Source organism: Pelobates fuscus, chromosome 3, assembly GCF_036172605.1.
Source record: "Pelobates fuscus isolate aPelFus1 chromosome 3, aPelFus1.pri, whole genome shotgun sequence".
Lineage (NCBI taxonomy): Eukaryota > Metazoa > Chordata > Amphibia > Anura > Pelobatidae > Pelobates > Pelobates fuscus.
The window spans coordinates 396,667,394-396,687,831 of record NC_086319.1 but is presented as its reverse complement, the minus strand read 5'-3'; the positions used below and the strand labels follow the sequence as shown (position 1 = coordinate 396,687,831).

General features: G+C 41.0%; 1 protein-coding gene across 1 annotated transcript in view; it reads left to right on the top strand.

Annotated features, from left to right (window-relative positions):
• The window catches only part of LOC134601891 (uncharacterized), a 68,331-nt gene extending 50,403 nt beyond the window's left edge, over positions 1-17,928 (top strand). Inside the window, exons 8-10 of the mRNA XM_063446396.1 lie at positions 4,957-4,994; positions 16,501-16,547; positions 17,238-17,928. Coding sequence (XP_063302466.1) covers positions 4,957-4,994; positions 16,501-16,547; positions 17,238-17,351 — 199 coding nt within the window. The 3' untranslated portion in view covers positions 17,352-17,928. The remainder of the gene's footprint in view (positions 1-4,956; positions 4,995-16,500; positions 16,548-17,237) is intronic.
• The last annotated feature ends 2,510 nt before the right edge of the window (positions 17,929-20,438 follow it).

Sequence of the window (20,438 nt, the reverse complement as noted above, 5' to 3'; positions counted from 1 at the left end):
ATCATTTCCTGGAACCATCCAATAAGAATAATCTACCAGATTCTATAAGCCAAATTTTAATTTGCCTAAAAAGATATCTTATCTTGTTTAGAGCAAATCAATACACCTGGATAAATACAACGGTATGCTAACACATGATAATATCCCATTAATATATAATTATTCTTAATTCCACCTGCAGAATGGAATGTTTATAACTATATATTCTTTAGTTAACTAAGGTTTCTAAATATTGAAATCTGACCGTGATTTATCCAGTCATATATCATGCTATTAGATGTTTAATTAATTTAGATGAATTAAATAAAACCAGCATAATTACCAGTTAAGTAGATATTGTCATCAGGTGAGTAGGTAGTCCCAGGAACTTGAATGCATGTATGATTGGTTGTATGGAGGTATGTAAGTAATAGTAAACAGTAAGTGTTGCTTAGAAAGTAAGAGTAAAATTCTAAGTGTCCAGGAGTGTTTCTTGAGTGTTAGTCTCAGAGTGAATATCTGTCATGGATCTCTCTGCATGTCCGAATCTGAAATCCCAAACTCCCTCCAACTCCAACTCCAACTTCAACTTCTCTCTTCCTGTCATGCCTTAATTATAATATCCTCTTACTTCCTGGTTCCACGGAGCTTAGCCACACCTCTTTATGACACGGTCTCCCTATTTAATCTGACCGCACCAGCTGATCGACGCTGGATTAATGAACTACGTTCCGTACTCACGAACCGGCTGCAACATCGTTGTGAAAGCCTCTATTACCGGACCGGACTGGAAGACTTCAAGTTCCCTTCACCTTTCCTCATCCACGACTAAAGCTGAACACTATCCATGCTGGATAAACCGCCTCTGAGGAGATCTCGGGAACCAGTGTTCTATGTGCCGGAAGCTAAGTAAAACCTCTGTGATAAGCGTTGCATCTCAAAGCTGTTATTTCCTGTCTCCAAAGTCCTTCGTTAAAGCCAACCCGTTACAGCTAACTTCAACTCATACTTTTTCTCAGTTAGCTGCATCTGTCTTACTTCAGTTAAAGTCTATGGAACAGCTATTGTAACTTCTTATCACCTAATTAACTAATACTACTAAAGGACTCTTTCTGATTCAGTCACCATTTACTACTTAAAGCTACAGTGCATCTAATTGTGGACTTCAGTTATCGTTTACTACTTAAAGCTACAGTGTATATAATTGTGGACTTCAGTTATCGTTTACTACTTAAAGCTACAGTACCTGTAAATTGGAATTAAAGTCAATACCTTTTACTTTTTATAATAAATGTTCAAACTATAAGAAATCTGCAGTTGTGTTCCTTCATAACAAATGTTTAGACGTGACAGATTAATCCAGCCTTTGTAATGGATCCAGCAGATTTCGATTCTACTATAACTACGCTGAATCAAAGAGTTGATACACTAGCCCAAGGTGTGCAAGACCTGCAAGTTACTAACGAAAGAATTCTCACTTATGTCAGAGATCTACAAACTCTTTAATCATTTATACTGACCATAAAAATCTCGAATATCTTCACTCCAATAAAACACTGTCTGCTCGACAAGTAAGATGGAATCTCTTTTTCTCCCGGTTCAACTTCCAAATCGTCTTTAGACCTGGGTCTAGAAACAAAAAGGCTGATGCCCTTTCCAGGATCCATAAAGACACTAAAATTGAACCTCCTTCGCCTAAAGTCATTGGAATCTTATCTTCTCTTATTGACGACATTAAAGATCTCAGTGAAGATGCTCTCGAACTTCCTAAATCAATTAAATTATCTAAGAAAAACGGTCTCTACTATTTCAAAGACCGGATTTACGTACCTCCCTCCTTCAGAATTAAAGTACTCGAATTTATTCATGATTCTCCTCTGGCAGGTCATCCAGGTATAAAAAAGACCCTTGAATTGTCTAAAAGATACTATTGGTGGCCTCGTCAAGACCAAACTATTGAATCTTATGTCAAATCTTGTTCTGTATGCCAAAGATCAAAACATGTCCATCATCAACCATTTGGTCAATTATTGAATTTACCAATTCCTGAACGACCTTGGCAATCCATTTCTATGGATTTCTTGGTAGAATTACCTCCTTCTCATCATCATACCACCATTTTAGTGGTAGTAGACCGCTTCACGAAAATGTCTCATTTCATTCCTTTAAAGAAGTTACCCTCATCCTCTGAACTTTCGAAAATATTTCTTGACAACATAGTTAAACTTCACGGACTGCCAGACGAAATCATTTCAGACCGAGGAACTCAATTTACCTCCAAATTCTGGAATGCATTATGTGCCACTCTTCATATCCAACGTAAACTATCATCTGCATATCATCCTCAAACAGATGGACAAACTGAAAGAGTCAACCAATGCTTAGAACAATATCTACGATGTTATTGCTCTCACTTACAAGACGATTGGATCACTTGGTTACCTATGGCAGAATTCGCATACAATAACTCTTTTCATACCAGCAGTAAAATGACTCAATTTCTATCCAATTATGGATTTCATCCTTCCTCATTTCCTGCTCAGACAGTTTCTTCATCTAATCTCTCCGATTCGAATCAAATCTCTCATATGTCCTCTTTGTTTAAGAAATTGCATGAGAATCTGGAATTGGCCTCCTCCAATCAAAAGAAGTTTTTTGATACAAAAAGACAACCTTCACCTTCTTATCAAATCGGTGACCTTGTCTGGCTTTCCTCAAAGAACATCTCTACAAATCGTCCATCAAAGAAGTTAAGTTCTCTTTTTCTTGGTCCTTTTCCAATACTATCGGTTATCAACCGTAATGTTGTTAAATTAAAACTTCCACCAACTTTAAAGCTACATCCTGTTTTCCATGTGTCCTTGTTGAAGCCTCATCATCCTGACCCTTTCCAAAGAAATGTCACTACTTCTCCTGATCCCATATTGGTCCAGGGTGAAGAAGAATACGAAATTCAAAGTATACTGGATTCAAGGATCCATCGTGGCTCCTTACAATACCTCATCAGATGGAAAGGATATGGAGTTGATGAAGATACATGGGAAAACTCCTCTGTCGTTCATGCTGACAAATTAATTTCCAAGTTTCACAAACGTTACCCTTCCAAGCCAAGTCAATAGCACCCAGAGGTTGCTCATTAAGGAGGGGATACTGTCATGCCTTAATTATAATATCCTCTTACTTCCTGGTTCCACGGAGCTTAGCCACACCTCTTTATGACACGGTCTCCCTATTTAATCTGACCGCACCAGCTGATCGACGCTGGATTAATGAACTACGTTCCGTACTCACGAACCGGCTGCAACATCGTTGTGAAAGCCTCTATTACCGGACCGGACTGGAAGACTTCAAGTTCCCTTCACCTTTCCTCATCCACGACTAAAGCTGAACACTATCCATGCTGGATAAACCGCCTCTGAGGAGATCTCGGGAACCAGTGTTCTATGTGCCGGAAGCTAAGTAAAACCTCTGTGATAAGCGTTGCATCTCAAAGCTGTTATTTCCTGTCTCCAAAGTCCTTCGTTAAAGCCAACCCGTTACAGCTAACTTCAACTCATACTTTGTCTCAGTTAGCTGCATCTGTCTTACTTCAGTTAAAGTCTATGGAACAGCTATTGTAACTTCTTATCACCTAATTAACTAATACTACTAAAGGACTCTTTCTGATTCAGTCACCATTTACTACTTAAAGCTACAGTGCATCTAATTGTGGACTTCAGTTATCGTTTACTACTTAAAGCTACAGTGTATATAATTGTGGACTTCAGTTATCGTTTACTACTTAAAGCTACAGTACCTGTAAATTGGAATTAAAGTCAATACCTTTTACTTTTTATAATAAATGTTCAAACTATAAGAAATCTGCAGTTGTGTTCCTTCATAACAAATGTTTAGACGTGACACTTCCCTTTTTCCCAACTTTTAAAGGGCCAGACTCTCTGTACGTCATTAGTTGATAAGGCCAATAGGAAACTGAAGGTGTGGTCAACCTGCAGATTGCAATTTAGGTATTTGGTGCATAGAGGGGAGTCTCGTCTCACTAAACCTTCCTATCCAGGAAAGAGTTAACTTTTCCTGATGACGATTTTGACATCATTTGGCTTATCTATATGACTACCATAACTTAAATTTACTTGTCAGTTCAAAGTGTTTGCCTCAGTCTTTGTGGCAACTATTTTGATCATCATTTCTAAAACTGACAGTTCTAAACTAAATGTCACCCCTTATTTACAATGGGACCTTGTAAAATTTAAAAAGTAAAATGAATTACTTATCTTCTCTGTCACTAATGTCTGTGCTTAGAATTATTTCTATTTCATTAACATTTAGACAGAGCCTTCCATCCCCCTGCTTCATTGCTTATCACTTGGCTTGTTTATATAATGCATTCCTTAGCTCAGGCTCAGTGGCTGAAAGCAAGGAAATTATGTGTCTTTGTTAGCCTAAAATCCAAAATGGAGTCTGCTCTGTTCTGAGTGACTCTGACAATATACACTTTTAATTTCTATTTTAGCACAAAATGAGCTGTGGTGGGGTAGAGTTTGTTAATAACCTGCAGGGTTAGGTTGAGTGGAAAATACTCGAAGGGGTTACAGTGCTTTGGTAGGTTCAAGCTTGTCAGTGTCTCCGAACCTGGGGGTGTAGGGGTGTCACGTTATACCCCTACAGTTTGTTATATATTGGTAAGCATGCCACTTGGTTGGTGTGTTATGTGTTATGTATTATGTATTTTCCAACGTTAAATTGTAGTCTGCGTTTTAATGGGAGTGAGTATTAAGGTTAAGCTGGATATGCTGAACAAGGCGACTATGCGCATGTCATGCTTACATTCCTAAAACATACACTGCTATCTCTCACAATGATTATCTCTCTATAATACATACCACTATCTCATACTATAATCCACTCTCTATAACATTCATTTCTACAGTTTAATTTATATTACTTGTATTTAATGTTCTTTCTGTTTATCTCTAGTTCTGTCATCCAGCAGAATGTTGTCACTGCAAATGCTGGTAAGTCTGATTGGTTGGTTCATCTGTATGATAGAATACAAAGGGGACAATGTTCAATCTTTGTTTTTTTATTATACATTTTTATTGAGTGAAGCATAAAAAAAAAGAAACATTCATGCACAGATTGGAAAGGTTATACGGTTACAAGTAATACATGTGTTACAGTCTGGTTGCATTACATTTCCATTGTTCAACAAGCGGAAATCATTACACCAGAGAAATCCCACAAGGTGTGTATCATCCTCTGCCTTCTATTGCAGGGATAGACAAAATAATTGAAGGGTGTCTAGGCAAACAACTGATTTGAGTGGAAATTGTATAGGTGATTTGGGGTACACCTCACCACTGCCTGCATTCTGGGCCTATCAGGTGTATGAAATGACATTTGAGGTTATTCGATTAATCGCTGTACATGAATAGCTACAGGAGTGATATGTAACTGGGGAAACATAACTCGAGACAAAAGGATGAAGGTAGGGTTACATAAAGAGAAATAAAGGGTGAAAATCAATCTAGAACTTGAAATAGTACCTGCACCTACTAGATCACCGCCAAATACAAGTGGTACGTTGAGGTTGGAGGTTACTTAGGGTCTGCAGCAGTGAGTCTATGAACCTTATCTGGCTACTTTATTTTATAGTCTTAATTACTATAGTTGTCTATGGGTCATCTTGTGTGGGCGCTTGAGGGAAGCATTCTGCGTATGCTGGGTCAGATTTTTGTCACAAGGCCGTCGCTGTCAATTGCATCATGATTGCGTGGATGCGTCTACTAGTTTACGTGATCATGTCTGGGCCTTGTCCATAAATGATCCAAGGCTGGCAAATATAGCGGTACTTAAGAGCATTGTCAGCTGAGGACAATCGAAACTCCTCCAGAGTGCGGAAGTATTCTACTTTGTGTAATAGGGCCTGGATAGACGGAGGGGCAGAGGATCTCCACAGGCTACTGATTATTGTTATAGCTGCTGTGAGTATAAAGTAAGTAATGGATGCCTTATAATTACATAGTCTAGTGTTGTTCTTGTGGAACAAAAAGGTAGCCATGTCCATTTTCAGGTGGGATCCCACAACACTCCTAATAAGTTTGCGGTTACCCTCCCAGAATGGTGTCACTTTGCTACACTTCCACCATATATGTATAAGTGTTCCTCTATCTGTCCCACATCTCCAGCAGATGCCTGATTCAGTCGAACCATATCTACTAATATAGGCTGGGGTGATGTACCATTTAGCTAGTAGTTCAAAATTGATTTCTAGCAGGTATATACTGGAGTGTAAGAGTGAGATCCTGTGAAAAAATTGGAACCACTCTCTGTCATGCAGCGGAGTTGTCATATAGTCATTCCACATGCGTGTGTAAGGAGGTGGTTTGGGGAATATCATGGTAATAGTAGTTTATAACACTTAGAGAGTAGTCTCGGTACTGTTTTACCCCCTGAACAGAGCAACTCAAATTTAGTCTCCTCTCATTACGCATTGAGAGGAAAGTGCCTTTAGAAAACGCTTTAGGATAGTGTATTTAAGGGACGTAATGACCTTCTTATTGCCCTCAGGAATGAGCTCATTAGAGGACCTCAAGCCTTTTGAGTTTGTTATGTGACTCAATTGTGTGTATGAGTGCAGGGCTTGGATTTTCCCCTGTAATCCATTCATACCAATAGGGAATAGAGGATTGTGGAAAACTGGATTAAAAACTGGATTAAAAAACTAATCTTATTGATTTTTTTTGATTGGGTAACTAAAATTATAGATAAGGGTGGTGCAGTAGACATTGCTTACCTAGATTTCAGTAAGGCTTTTGACACTGTTGCACATAGAAGGCTTATCAATAAACTGCAATCTTTGAGTTTGGATTCCAATATTGTTGAATGGGTAAGGCAGTGGCTGAGTGACAGGCAACAGAGGGTTGTAGTCAATGGAGTATATTGGAAGCTTGGGCTTGTCACCAGTGGGGTACCTCAGGGATCTGTACTTGGACCCATTCTCTTTAATATTTTTATTAGTGATATTGCAGAAGGTCTTGATGGTAAGGTGTGTCTTTTTGCGGATGATACTAAGATATGTAACAGGGTTGATGTTCCAGGAGGGATAAGCCAAATGGCAAATGATTTAGGTAAACTAGAAAAATGGTCAGAGTTGTGGCAACTGACATTTAATGTGGATAAGTGCAAGATAATGCATCTTGGACATAAAATCCCAAGGGCAGAGTACAGAATATTTGATAGAGTCCTAACCTCAACATCTGAGGAAAGGGATTTAGGGGTGATTATTTCTGAGGACTTAAAGGTAGGCAGACAATGTAATAGAGCAGCAGGAAATGCTAGCAGAATGCTTGGTTGTATAGGGAGAGGTGTAACGGACCGTTTCAGCATATGAGGGGTTAAATCGGTTTAGGCGATAATCCCCTTTTTCCAAAACAAGGCACAGCTACTGTAAAAGCACCAAAACTCACGAACTGGATATAGGTGAATAAGGTAGCACTCCAGCTGGAACCTCACAAATAGCTGCTAGCAGATGAATAGGAAAAGCAGACATCAGCTTACACTCCTTAGCAATCAATCTCCAACAGCATACAGTGAATCCCCCCAAGAACGAGACAAGGCTCCGTGTTGAGGGTCAAGCAGTGGTCTGAGGTGCTGGGGCACCCAGCCTGGTTTTTATTACATGAGTACACATACAGGCCCCTCCAAGGGGGAGGCATAAAATAACCAATCACATACATGGTTCAGCCCACACATCCCCTCCCCTCAGATAACATTAAACCCAATTATCCGGTACACTTTTCCAGACAAGTTCTGGATGTACCCCAAAAACAGGGGGTACACCTTTAAATCCAGCATCGCTGGATAGCCCTTATTCAGGGGGGAAACATATCCAAAATTCAAGTCATTCGGATGAACAGTTCGGCAGATATGGGTTTCCAAAGATATGACCGACCGCATGGGTAAAGTATCCGAAAACAGTTCCATGCATTTTGGCCCTGCGGTCGGTCACAAACAAGGGAATGAAAACAGACGAATTGCCTGTGTTATAGAGCCTGGAGAGGGTTTGAATGAATTCCCTTGTTTGTGGGGTTCTTTCTACCGAACGGCGGGTCATTCGTAGTTTCCATACGAATTTCTGGAAGTATGGAGGTCTCAGCGGTGTTTGCCTAGTCAAGTGTCCGATTTTAGTTCCAGACACTCGACGGCAAAACACCGCTGTTCGGTAGTTTAAGATGGCCGCCGCCACGTGTTTGTTTCCCGAATGGCGGCCACCCAGAGGACAAAGAATACATTACACTGATTGCCAATTACCCGTTTGCAACATTGTTGCAAACTGTAATTGGAGGCACACTTATTCCTGGGTGGTCTGGTTGTTCGGTAGTTTCACTCAATATAATGAATGGAGTGATTCTACCGAACAATCAGTTGAATGCTGCATACATATCACCCAGGTTAAACTTAACACATGAATACATATACAATATTACAGGCAGTACACTAGAATATGCTTCACAGTCTTAAAGGGACAGTAGTCCCAAAAGTCCCAATCTGTTCATAGATGACTTTAAAGGGCCAGTAGCAGCCATATACATTATTACATGCCCAAATATAGTTTTTATAGAGCAATATGTCCAGGGGCCATAGTCGCAGGGCAGGAGGCGGGCAACCAGGCTCCTCCAAAACAATGTGGCGAGATTGGTTTCGTCACAAGAGGTATTAGCAGTAGAAAGAGGGAAGTGCTCATGCCATTGTACAGAACACTGGTGAGACCTCACTTGGAGTACTGTACACAGTACTGGAGACCATATCTTCAGAAGGATATTGATACCTTAGAGAGAGTTCAAAGAAGGGCTACTAAACTTGTTCATGGATTGCAGGATAAAACTTACCAGGAAAGGTTAAAGGATCTTAACATGTATAGCTTGGAGGAAAGACGAGACAGGGGGGATATGATAGAAACATTTAAATACATAAAGGGAATCAACACAGTAAAGGAGGAGACTATATTTAAAAGAAGAAAAACTACCACAACCAGAGGACATAGTCTAAAATTAGAAGGACAAAGGTTTAAAAATAATATCAGGAAGTATTACTTTACTGAGAGGGTAGTGGATGCATGGAATAGCCTTCCAGCTGAAGTGGTAGAGGTTAACACAGTAAAGGAGTTTAAGCATGCGTGGGATAGGCATAAGGCTATCCTAACTATAAGATAATGCCAGGGACTAATGAAAGTATTTAGAAAACTGGGCAGACTAGATGGGCCGAATGGTTCTTATCTGCCGTCACATTCTATGTTTCTATGTTTCTATTCTGGCTATATATGCAGCACTAGATATCTCAAAAAATTAACACCTGGATGGTTTCAGATCTTCATTTGTGAATGTGTATGGACTTAGCAGATACGATGTGCTTCTGACCAAAAAGTAGGAAAGATGGCTGCCCCCATGTAGCAAGGATTAGCCAGGAGATGCAATGAAAATAGTTATTCACTTATATCTAGGCACTGGGCTCTAAAAATATAAGTATTGGAGCACCTCATGTTCTCCATTGCTTTCCTTAAATTAAGTTACATAGTTACATAGCTAATCATCATGGATATTTAGGGGAGAGAGATGGTGATAAGTCTGGTAGGTGTGCAAGCCTTTTCCAGATGTGCAAGTTTGGAGATATCGTGGTGTGCGGATGTATGTGTGGAGACAACAGTTGAGTGATGAGCCAAGGCAGTGCTTGGAGAGGTATTTGTGTGGACTCCTGTGCCACAGCAATCCATTGTTTCAGGGATTGTCTGGTTGACAAATCCACAATACGTCTCAGATGAACAGAGTAATAATATAACTCCAAGTTTGCAAACCCGTCACCCTGTCTCGTAATCTAGAGAGGATATTGTATGCTATTCGGGGCATGATGTGTGCCCAAACAAGTTTAGTAAAGGTTGTTTTAATCAGCATAAAAAAATATTTTGGAAGCGTGATTGGGAGTGCATTGCAGATGTACAGCAATTTGGGTAATACAATCATGATATTGTGTTGATTCTGCCTAACCATCTGAAATGCAGTTTATTCCATTTGTCCAGATCTCTGGAGATATCTTTCAATAGGGGTATGAATTTGGAAGCATAAAGATCTGTGGGTGATGGTGTGATTTTGCACCCGAGATATGTGATACAATGATTTGTCAATTTGAAATGAAAATCTTTCTTAAGGGAGTGTTTTGGGCGGTGGTATGTTTAAGTTAAGAATTTTGCTTTTTTTTCAACATTAATCTTAAAATTAGATAGGTGGCTGTACTTACTGAGTTCATGTTTTAGAGGTGGGAGGTACCTATGGTGAATAATAAGGTGAATAATAAGTCATCGGCAAATGCCGATACTTTGCAGTCATATGTTTTCCCCTTAAATCCCCTTATAGCCTAGTTATTCCATATAGCCTGTAAGAGAGGTTTTAAAGTCAGTATAAACAATAAGGGCGATAGTGGACAGCCCTGCTAGGTGCCATTCCTAATGAAAAATGGTTGGGATATTTGACTGTAAATTTTGAGCCTGGCTGTAGGCTTGGAATAAATGGCCGCAATCAACATTAGCCATTGTTCCCCAAATCCCAAAGCGACCAATGTCGATGTGAGGAAAGACCAGTCTACTCGATCAAAAGCCTTTTCGGCATCTATCGATAATAATATAGCGGGGGTTGTATGTTGTTTAGCTGTGTGGAGAATGTTGAGGATTTTAGTGGTATTATCTTTTGCCTTTCTTGAGGGAACAAATCCTGCTTGGTTAATTAAAGTGGTCAAAAGGGGGCAAAGGCGGTTCGCCATCGTTTTGGTTATCAGTTTCACGTCAACATTGATCAGGGAAATTGGGCTGAAGCTCCCGCAGGCCTCTGAGTCTTTTCCCGGCTTCGGTATAAGTATAATGGTTGTCTCCAGACTGGGATTAGGGAATGGGGGAGATAGAGCTCTTGCTAGGTGTGGGACAATGTCAGGGAAAAAAGTTTTATAATAAAAATGTGAAAACCCATCTGGGCCTGGGCTCTTGTCTGCCAGTGTAGATTTACTAGGGTATTGTGAGTATTTTTGATTTTGGGTATGTAAGTGTCATGATTACTAAATAACCCAACATGCAGAAATATGTAATACACAATGAATAAGGATAACGTATACCGGGCCTTAGAATGGTCAGACTTAACATAATAAAGTTAAAATCCTAGCCGAGGTCAGGGACACAGAAAGAGGCAGAACCAGGAAGCAAGACAAAAATCAAGGGTACCAGAAATACGGGGAAGTCAAAATACAAGCCAAGTCAAATACCAAAACAAACTTGAATAGGAACACACTCTCTGTTAACCAACTAGTAGATACCACGACAGGGCACTGACTAAATGCTATTTTCAGTTTAAATAACCCTCCTAAGGCTATGATTGGTTGTACATAGTCTTTGACCCCAAAACATGCGTGTGCTTAATTTGTGTGATGTCACATGCACGTCCGCGCCATCTTTGTTGAGGGGCTACATAGTTACGTGGGACCAGTGCTAATTAGAACTCCGCACCGGTCGGGGATCACTCCACGAGGGTGCTGAATGACAAGCTGACTTGCCTTAGGTAAGTTTTTTATTATTTTAACAGCATGACCGCAGCGATCAAATGTGAACACGCTGTAAGGAGGCGCAGTGGACGTGACAGTAAGTTGTCTGTCTTGAAGTTTGAGAGCCGATGCAAGTAATTTCCCACACCAGTCTCTGGGGGCAAAGAAACTATGTTTGGTTCACAATATGGTCTTTTTTTCCCCATAGTTTAATACAATTTTAAGTTCTGAACATAAAATTAGGAGTGACTTAAAGTCCCCTCTAATCATGGATTGGCGCTCTTCCCACTGCATAAAGGGATTTACGTCAGGTATGTCGTTATCCCTAAAGTATTGGCATATCTTTAATTTAAGATATTTTTTTATGTCCTCTCGCTGGACAATCTGTAGGTTAAGGAACCACTGGGTTTTGTTTTGGGGTATTGTCTGGATCTGTATGGATATAGTTACTGGGGCATGGTCTGACCACGTTATGTTCCCTATTTTAGCTGATGTCAGCAGATTGAGATAATGGTGGTAGAGAAAAAACATATCAATTCTTGTGTATGTATTATTTGGTTTAGAATAAAATGTGTAATCTTTGGATGTGGGGTTTAATATCCTCCAGCAGTCAATCAATCTATGCTTGGTAAAAATGTTGTACATCTGGTTCGGCACATTGGCAATGTGAGATGGGTTTTGTGCAGTGTTATCCCAACCTGCATCTAAAGAAAGATTAAGGGCCCCCCTCCGCCTTACTAAAATGACAGGAGTTGTACCCAGGGAACCAGTCACAATGATGAACCTTCCCGAATCGTCTGAGAATTTGGTCTGGATGATGAAGGGGACATTATTTTTTATGAGAATCATGACTCCTCTAGATTTACTAACGGTATAGTTGTTGTAGAAGTATTGCTTATGGTACAGTTTGGGAGCCGCGGGTCCCCTGAAGTGCCTCTTCTACAGGAAGACAATATCTGCTCCTGCTTTAGAGATATCTCAAATAGTCAGGGTTCGCTTTTCTGGCTTCTTTAGACCCTTGACGTTGTAAGATAAAATGCTAACTATACCATGGTCAGATAGTGTTACTGCAGACTGTGCTGAGCAAGACTGGTAGATAAGGTTATTATTTACTTTCCGTGTAGGCAGCGGTACAGTGATACATAATACACATAAAATAAAGAAACATAACATAGAAACATAAAACTTTAAATAACCTGGGTGCATTGGGTGTGTCATGCACATCTGTAGGGAGTCAGTGTACAGACCCATAGGTCGATAATATAAGAACCATGGGGCAGGTGTGTAGTATGATTACATAGTCATGAGCCAAATTAAAACACCGCTCAAGGGTGATGTGGCAATTGACAGTATTCATCAATTGTCTGTAGGTGTAAGTGATAGGGTAAAGGCTTTGGATTCCCAATTTGGACGTGTCGCCTCCAGCAAACCATATGTGTAGCATAAGGCTTAGAGATTGTCGTCTGTGCCGATTTCAGATTACTTCGAGATGGGGCACCAGTGATGCCAGTGTCATGTTTTTGGGCCAGCCTAACATAACTAAACAACAGATTCCCCAGTAGCTGCCCCCCCCTTGAACCCCCCCCCCTCCACCCCCTTTTTTATTTGTTTATTTGTTTTATTTAATTTTTATTTTTTGTATTGTGTTTATAGTTTTGGTAGTTAGTCTGTTATTTTTGATCTCTGTGTTGTCTACCTTTAACCAAGAGGTATTGTTGTGGGGGTATCCTCTGTGCTGTTTATATTATGTGCCTTCAGCACAGTAAAAGGGGAGATTGTGACAGCTAGTATTGACGTGGGGGGAAGAAACCACACAATGGGTGAGTATTCATGTCGGTTGCTAATTAGAGGCTACTTTGGGGAGACTAACATACTGGTGCCTCAATTAGGGAGGAACTATAATTTAAAAGAAAACTGAGATAAACCATGATAAACTACTAATCATAAGAAACATTTGCCTCCTTGGATGCCTGGCAGAGCAAGTTAAAAGCTATACGACCTGCATAGCACCATCAAGCGTCCTTTGGTTTCCATTTAGAAATCGGGGAATTTTGTGCTGGTGTCCTCACAGCCTGTGTGCATTTTCAGCCGGTTGCCTGTTTCCCTCTTGGCCTTTGAGGCAGGTGTTGATCTCATAACGGGTCAACTTGGGAATGTCCATTGATGGCAGCTGGAGCATGGACAAAAAGTTTTGTAGGTCTTCTGGTGATGTGAAGGTGGGTTGTTGCCCTTTTTGCTTCACTGTAAGCGAGAAGGTATAGCCCCACCTGTACTTTATACTCATCTCCTGTAGTGCAGCAGTAATAGGCCTCAGTGCTTATTGACCTTGTAGAGTAGTCCAGGAGAAATCCTGGAATATCTGCAGCTGACAGTTTTCCCTGCGAAGGATGGGAGCAGTATAGGCTTTCCTTATTATTTTATCTTTAAGGGTGAAGCAGTGCACCCGACATATGACAATTTTCAGTCTTTTGCCAAGCCACGTGGCTTGAGGGCATGGTGGGCCCTGTCTAACAGTACCTCAGTGTCATGGGGTCATTGTAGGACAATATTAAATAATACATGTAGTGTTTGAAATAAGACTTTTCTGGGTTCCGAAGACTCTGGAAGGCCCCTAATTCAGAGGTTATTCCTCCTGCTCCTGTTATCGAGATCATAAAGATGTCTCAACAGGTGACGGATGTGGTCATTTATGCTGTTGCTCCATGGTATGGAGTCATGGTTTGTGGAGTCCCTCTCTTCTTCCAGATCTTCGACTCTATGACCAACATGTTGGATGTCCTGTTTCAGGGAGGATATCTGGTCTTGGACTGAGTACTCCAATATGAAGAGCATGAAGTCCATATATTTCCATGTTGGTAAGCTCCGGAGTAAGGCATGGAGGTCTGGGTCTTTGCCAAGGGAGGATTGCTCCGATGCTGCTGGGCTTTGAGGAGGTGAGTCATGCAATAAAGATGGCGTTTGCAGGCTGTCTTCATCCTCCAGGGCCAGCGCCCTCACTTTGTCTCTAAAGTATTTGTCCAGATTGCCAGATGTTTTTGTTTGATGGCAATCCGGGATGTTTAGAAGGGCTAGAAACTTCTTCTTATTACCTATATTTGGTGTTATCGTAGTTTAATCAACTCTAATATGGTTGGTTCTTTGCAAACACATCCGTCTACATAGCTGTCTAGGTCATGCCCCCTCAATGTTGAGTCTTTCATTTACTCGGCACGGTGACAAACAAACCAAAAATAAAATTTGCTAGGACATGTGATTGTAGTATGAGCCATCAGGGGTGAAAATTTTAAAATAAATGGAAGCAATTCAGAATGTAATTTTAGAAAAAAAATATATAACTTAGAAATAAAAATAAATACAATTAAGAAAATAAGCTACTAGTAATTAAAAACTAAAAAAATCAACTAAAGAAAAAACAAGATAACTTTATTAGATATCAGACACCTGGGTGTGTAACAATATAATGTACCCTTAAACCATACATTCCCCTGCACGCATCACTAAACTTGTAACATCCCCAGAAAGCTATTCTCTAAAGGAGTACTCAGGCCAAAAGTGCTCAGATCAGAGGTTTCTAGTCCAAATAGACCAAAGGTGAAATTATGACTGAGTCGCAAGCATCCTCCGATTTGCGCACAGTTCCAGAGCGCTGGGTGGTAGGTCCGTGTCACAATTGATGAAGTCAGTAGATGATCTCTTGTGGTGATCCTGTATTAATTACACACACTAAGCTCCTATATATTTTTGTTGGGCTGTCTCTAAATATTATGGTTATAATGTTATTTTCGTTTCATGTACTTTCTGTATATCTGTACTGTATGAAGCATTCGACTGATTATTTGCTATAATCACTCTATTCGCCATACGAACAAACTTCTGAACAATCAGACCACCCCAGAGAGAAGTGTGCCTCAAGTTTACCCCCCTGATCGGTGGTCAACCACAGTCTAATTAGCAATTAGACAAATGCTCGGTGGATGGCTGCTGTTCAGCTGCTGTTCAGCATGCAAACACGTGGCGGTGGCCATCTTGCCATACGAATGCACAGAGGTGTTTGGTCGTCGAGTGTTTGGAACCCAAATCGGATACTCGTCCACGCGAACACCGTTGAGACCTCCAAACTTCCAAACTTCCATACATTCGTGCCGAAACCACCGAACGGGTCGCCGTTCGGTAGAAAGAATCATCTGAACAAGGGGATTAATACGAATGCAAGCACAAGCCATTTAGCCCTGTATTTTCACAGATTTCAGTTCACGAACAAAGACTGACCGCAAGGCCAAAACGTATGGAACTCTTTTCGGCTACTACCTCGTGTGCAGTTGGTCAAACTCCCGAACCCTTGGTCAGATCTGGGTAATTTTTGAGCATGTTGTTCACCCAGATCGGATATTTAGAGGTGTACCCTATGTATTTGGGGTACATCCAGAAACTGGAGAAAAGGGTGTACTGAGTAAGTGGATTATGTGTCATACTGAGGGAGATGTGTGGGTGGTAACTTGTGTAGGATTGATTACTGTACAAATTACTGTGGGTGTCTCCCTTGCATGGGAGAGATGCATATAAGCAGGGTATGTGGAATAAAAGATCAGTTTTGCTCCTGATACTGTGTGTCGTCCAGTTGTTGGGAATCATGATGGGATATTACTGGATTATTTTATTTGTTATTGATGCTGTTCATCCTGGGTTAACTTCTTGTTCCTGCATTACTATTTAATACCAGCGGAGAAGTCTATGGGAAACTAGTGCTCTGCTACAATCTCTTTCTATAAATGACTTATTTCAGGGAATATAAATCTATCCGAAATACAGAGTAGTTTAATCCCTTCATTGCTAATGTGTACCTGAATGCACTACCTATACACATTCAATGCTATGTTTGTATGTTTACTTTTTAAAAAATATATAATCTCACTCACTTTTAACATTGATTGTGCCTTTAAGGTGATTTACCCAATGAAAGAACAAGAGGCGGAATGGAAAATGAACAGGTGAAGAAAGATATGCTTATCATATAAGTGTGTCTATGTATTACGAGTGCAGTCACTTCTGCATTCTGTATGTATTAAGAGTGCAGTCACTTGTGAATTATGAGTACCAGTGGTGTCAGGGTGTCCTAGAGGAGAACTTCCATAGACTTATAGGTCCATGACATGACAGCTTCAGTGAATTGGTGCTCTTTGTCCAAGACTAGTTATTGCCAGTGTACCAGTAAAATATTAACTGTGGGCAGTGATTTCTATCAGAACATAGCACATTAAAAATAGCACTGTTTTTTTCCCTTGTAAGATTCAGTACTCACTACAGAATTGTTAAACGTAATCATTCTGAGAAAAAAAATAATCTATTTATAATTTTCTCTCTGTCTATCTATCTTTCTTTGGATCGATAAGGCTCAGAAACAGAGCAACTCACAATGAAAGTCAAAAATTCAAGTCAGTACATGTAAAGGCTGATGAGACTATAAATTAGTGTTTATTTAGTATGCATATTTTATCTTAACCCTGCACATAATTCCTGCAGGTTTTTGTCTTTTAGCATAATGTTTCTATATGAATGCTTGATGGTTTTTAGGGCACACTAAATGATTGCAGTGGCACACGTGGATTACTGCAGTAAAGAATAGGTATTATTGACCATGACTACACCTTGTTAACTCTTTCTTTTATTTTTTTCTTAAGGAGGAAGCAGGGTTTTTTTATGCTGACCTGAACTTGACCAAAGTAAATCCTGGACGATCTCACTACCAACCAGACCACGAAGCAGTAATTATATATTCTGCTGTTAAATCTTAAGGGTTAGCTGTCGTTACCCTGCTGGATATATATGTGTACAAAGTCAAAACAAGGTTCCTCCCCGGAAGGTGACACAAGGTTCCATGAGTGCTGATGTTTTATTTCATTATAGTTCAGACAGTTCATTTGTTCAAAATGAATATGTATAGGCTTTATTCTTTTTTCAGATACTTAGAGTTTTCTTTTATCTCTCTGGGAGAGATGGGGATTTTTGCTAGTTAGTAGATTTTCCCTTTTTTTCTTTCAGGGAGATTTATCCTTAATTTCAGGAGACTAGCTTTTACCATTCCTCCAAAGGTTCAGAGTTGAAATTTATACTGTGCTATTGTAAATAGAATAGGCTACATTTGTTACACATATGGACTCTTTGCTATTATTTATGATTAGAACATGGATGCCATTAACCAATTGGAAGTATGAAAGGGCAAGACGGAGGACTATATAGCTTTAGAGCATAAAGCAAGATGGCATCTGATGGATTGGCTTACATCACAGGGAGAGGGCAGATTGAATCAATGGACAAAGAGGATTGCAGTGTTCCAGAGGTTGAATTATTCTGTTGACATAATGAATCTTGTTTTCTATATGCGTCACTTGGTTTTTACCAAGTACGAGATTAAAGTAATTTTGCTTAATAAAACATATTATTCTTCAAGCTGTACATAAGTATTTTTTTAAAATATATAAAAGCACATTTAGTAGCCTTCTTTTGTTTCACAGACGCATCAATTTGCAAGATCTGTCCTCCATTCTTTATCTCTAACCGTCTACTATGAAATATCTGAGGACCAGAAAATTATCTGCTTAGACCTGAGAAAATGTCTCCTGGTTAGTTCTTTAACCAGTATCGCGTGGGGTGAAATGATGAATAGCAGAGATTTCAATTTTTTATTTTTTTTTGCACATCATTTATTGCACTGCATTCCGTGTGAAGGGGTAATGCTAATTTTACCACATGACAGGAGGCTTCATATTTTGCATTAACTCTCTTTACTAACTCCAAATAGCAGTAAAGAAAAGGAGTGAAAACATTAACCAATCAAAAAATAGTAGGAGGTATAGTATTCACAGTGATGAGGCTCCTCCCCCTCTTTCTTTACTGCTCCATCAGCAGACAGAGTTTCAGGCTCTTCCCTTTTATTTAGATTGTATTCTCTATGTTATATGCTAATTTTCGATTTCCTTATTCTGTTTTCTTCTGGGAATCTTCTCCCTTCTATCCTGGGGGGTTTTTCCCCTTTCATTTTAAGTTTATTTTCGTTATTTACGTTTATATGTGTATATGTGTTAGACTTTCCCCTCAGGATACCTCCGTTTTTCATTCCTCGTTTTTCGCTGTCTCCCCAGCTTGTTTCTCCCTCAGGGTAACGCTCACCCTGTTCCCTAGCACTCCCTCGCGGCTCACCAGCCGCATTCTGTTCGCCGACACGCCGGGAAACTTCTCTCCCGGTTTTTGTTCCGGCGGCCATCTTGGATCTCGCGTCTCGCGAGATTCACGGCCGCCATTTTGGGAGTTCCTCGATCTCCGCAGTGTCGGCCTGCAGAGCTCATCCAGTAGTCGATATCCTTTCTTCAGCTCTCCTTTGTTGTTCAAGCAGGGGTCACAGACGTTTTCTGTAGGATAAAGAGGCTGCTGGCCCTTCCTCAGTGGTGAGTCCACTGTTATTATTATTCCTATTCCTACTCACTGACCGGGTGGATTTTGTGCCACCATCTATTACAACAGGGTGAAGCCCTTAATGCACTGCTGCCATCAGGTGGATTTCGTGCCACCTACATATATGTATATGCTACAGGGGCATCCCAACCCCATATTGATGTCATTTTAAGGTGGATTTCGTGCCATCCTCTCAGTTATTATACATATATTTCTGGGTGCGGCCCAGCAAGAAAACCCAATTTACCCTGCTGGGGTTTCGAGTATTGGTACTTGTACCTACACTACATCACACCCTGCTGGGGTGTTACTACCGATCTTATTACTCTTTTGAGTGCATATTATATCTACTGACCCCTAGCCCATCTACCCTGTGCCAACACCATAACCACTATGGAAACATCTCAAACACCTGCGGACTTCCAGTCCATGATTGCAGAAGCCATCTCCACCTCTATGGAGAAAGCACTGTCCAGAGTCATGTCGGCATCTACTGACAAACCCAAAAAGGCCACGCTCACGCTACCTCAAGACGAGGACTCTGAGGCCTCAGAGTCACACGTACTGGCAGACCCTCGCCCCGCCAAACGCCACTGGAAAGGTGAGAAAGCGGGCGATACTCCAGCTAAGGGTAAAGCACCCAAACGCCATAGACCAGCCCCACCCACACCTGCCCACTACTCCTCGGATGAGGGGGAAGAACACTCACATTCTATGGCCGTACTAGACGAGTGGCAGGCCGCGGACTCTGATCCGCAAGATGACAATTGGGACTCGGACTCCGGCTCCCATACGGGCCTCTTACGAGGCACCTTCCTAGATCACAGTCAGCTACCAGACGACCTCGCTCCTACCCAGGAAGACGAGGCCATCCTAGACCCCACAGGGCAACGTCTTTTTGACCCTCGCAATATCCGCCACCCACGCTCCGGGGACTGGACACCCCCCGACCACCTCTCCCAATTTATGCACCGCTGGCTTCGCAAACCACTGGATAAAACGGTGCTCAACCGTCTACGCTCGGAATGCCCACGTCCCTCACTTCCCGACCATGTTACTCAAACCCCGGAGTTTGACCAGGTGATGAACACCTTTATGTCCCGAGGTGGCCGAGACCCCCGACGGGGCGTGGAGAAGGGATTCCACGGGGTCCAAGACAAACTGCTGGACGCCATCGGCCCGCTCTCCCGCATACTATACCTAGCAGACGATGCTTTCACTAGGGCCGATCAATTTGACTCTAGCATGGTCAAAGAATGGGCACATGACATCAGAGAATGGGCACAAAGGTGCTTCTGTTTCGTTGGCAATACCAACGTAGCACTCTCCTCTGAGAGGCGCAAGGCAGCTTTACTCCGTATTGACGGAAAACTGGTGGAATTGGGCACCAAAGAACTGGGACCGTTGGCACAGGGCAAACTATTTGGGGA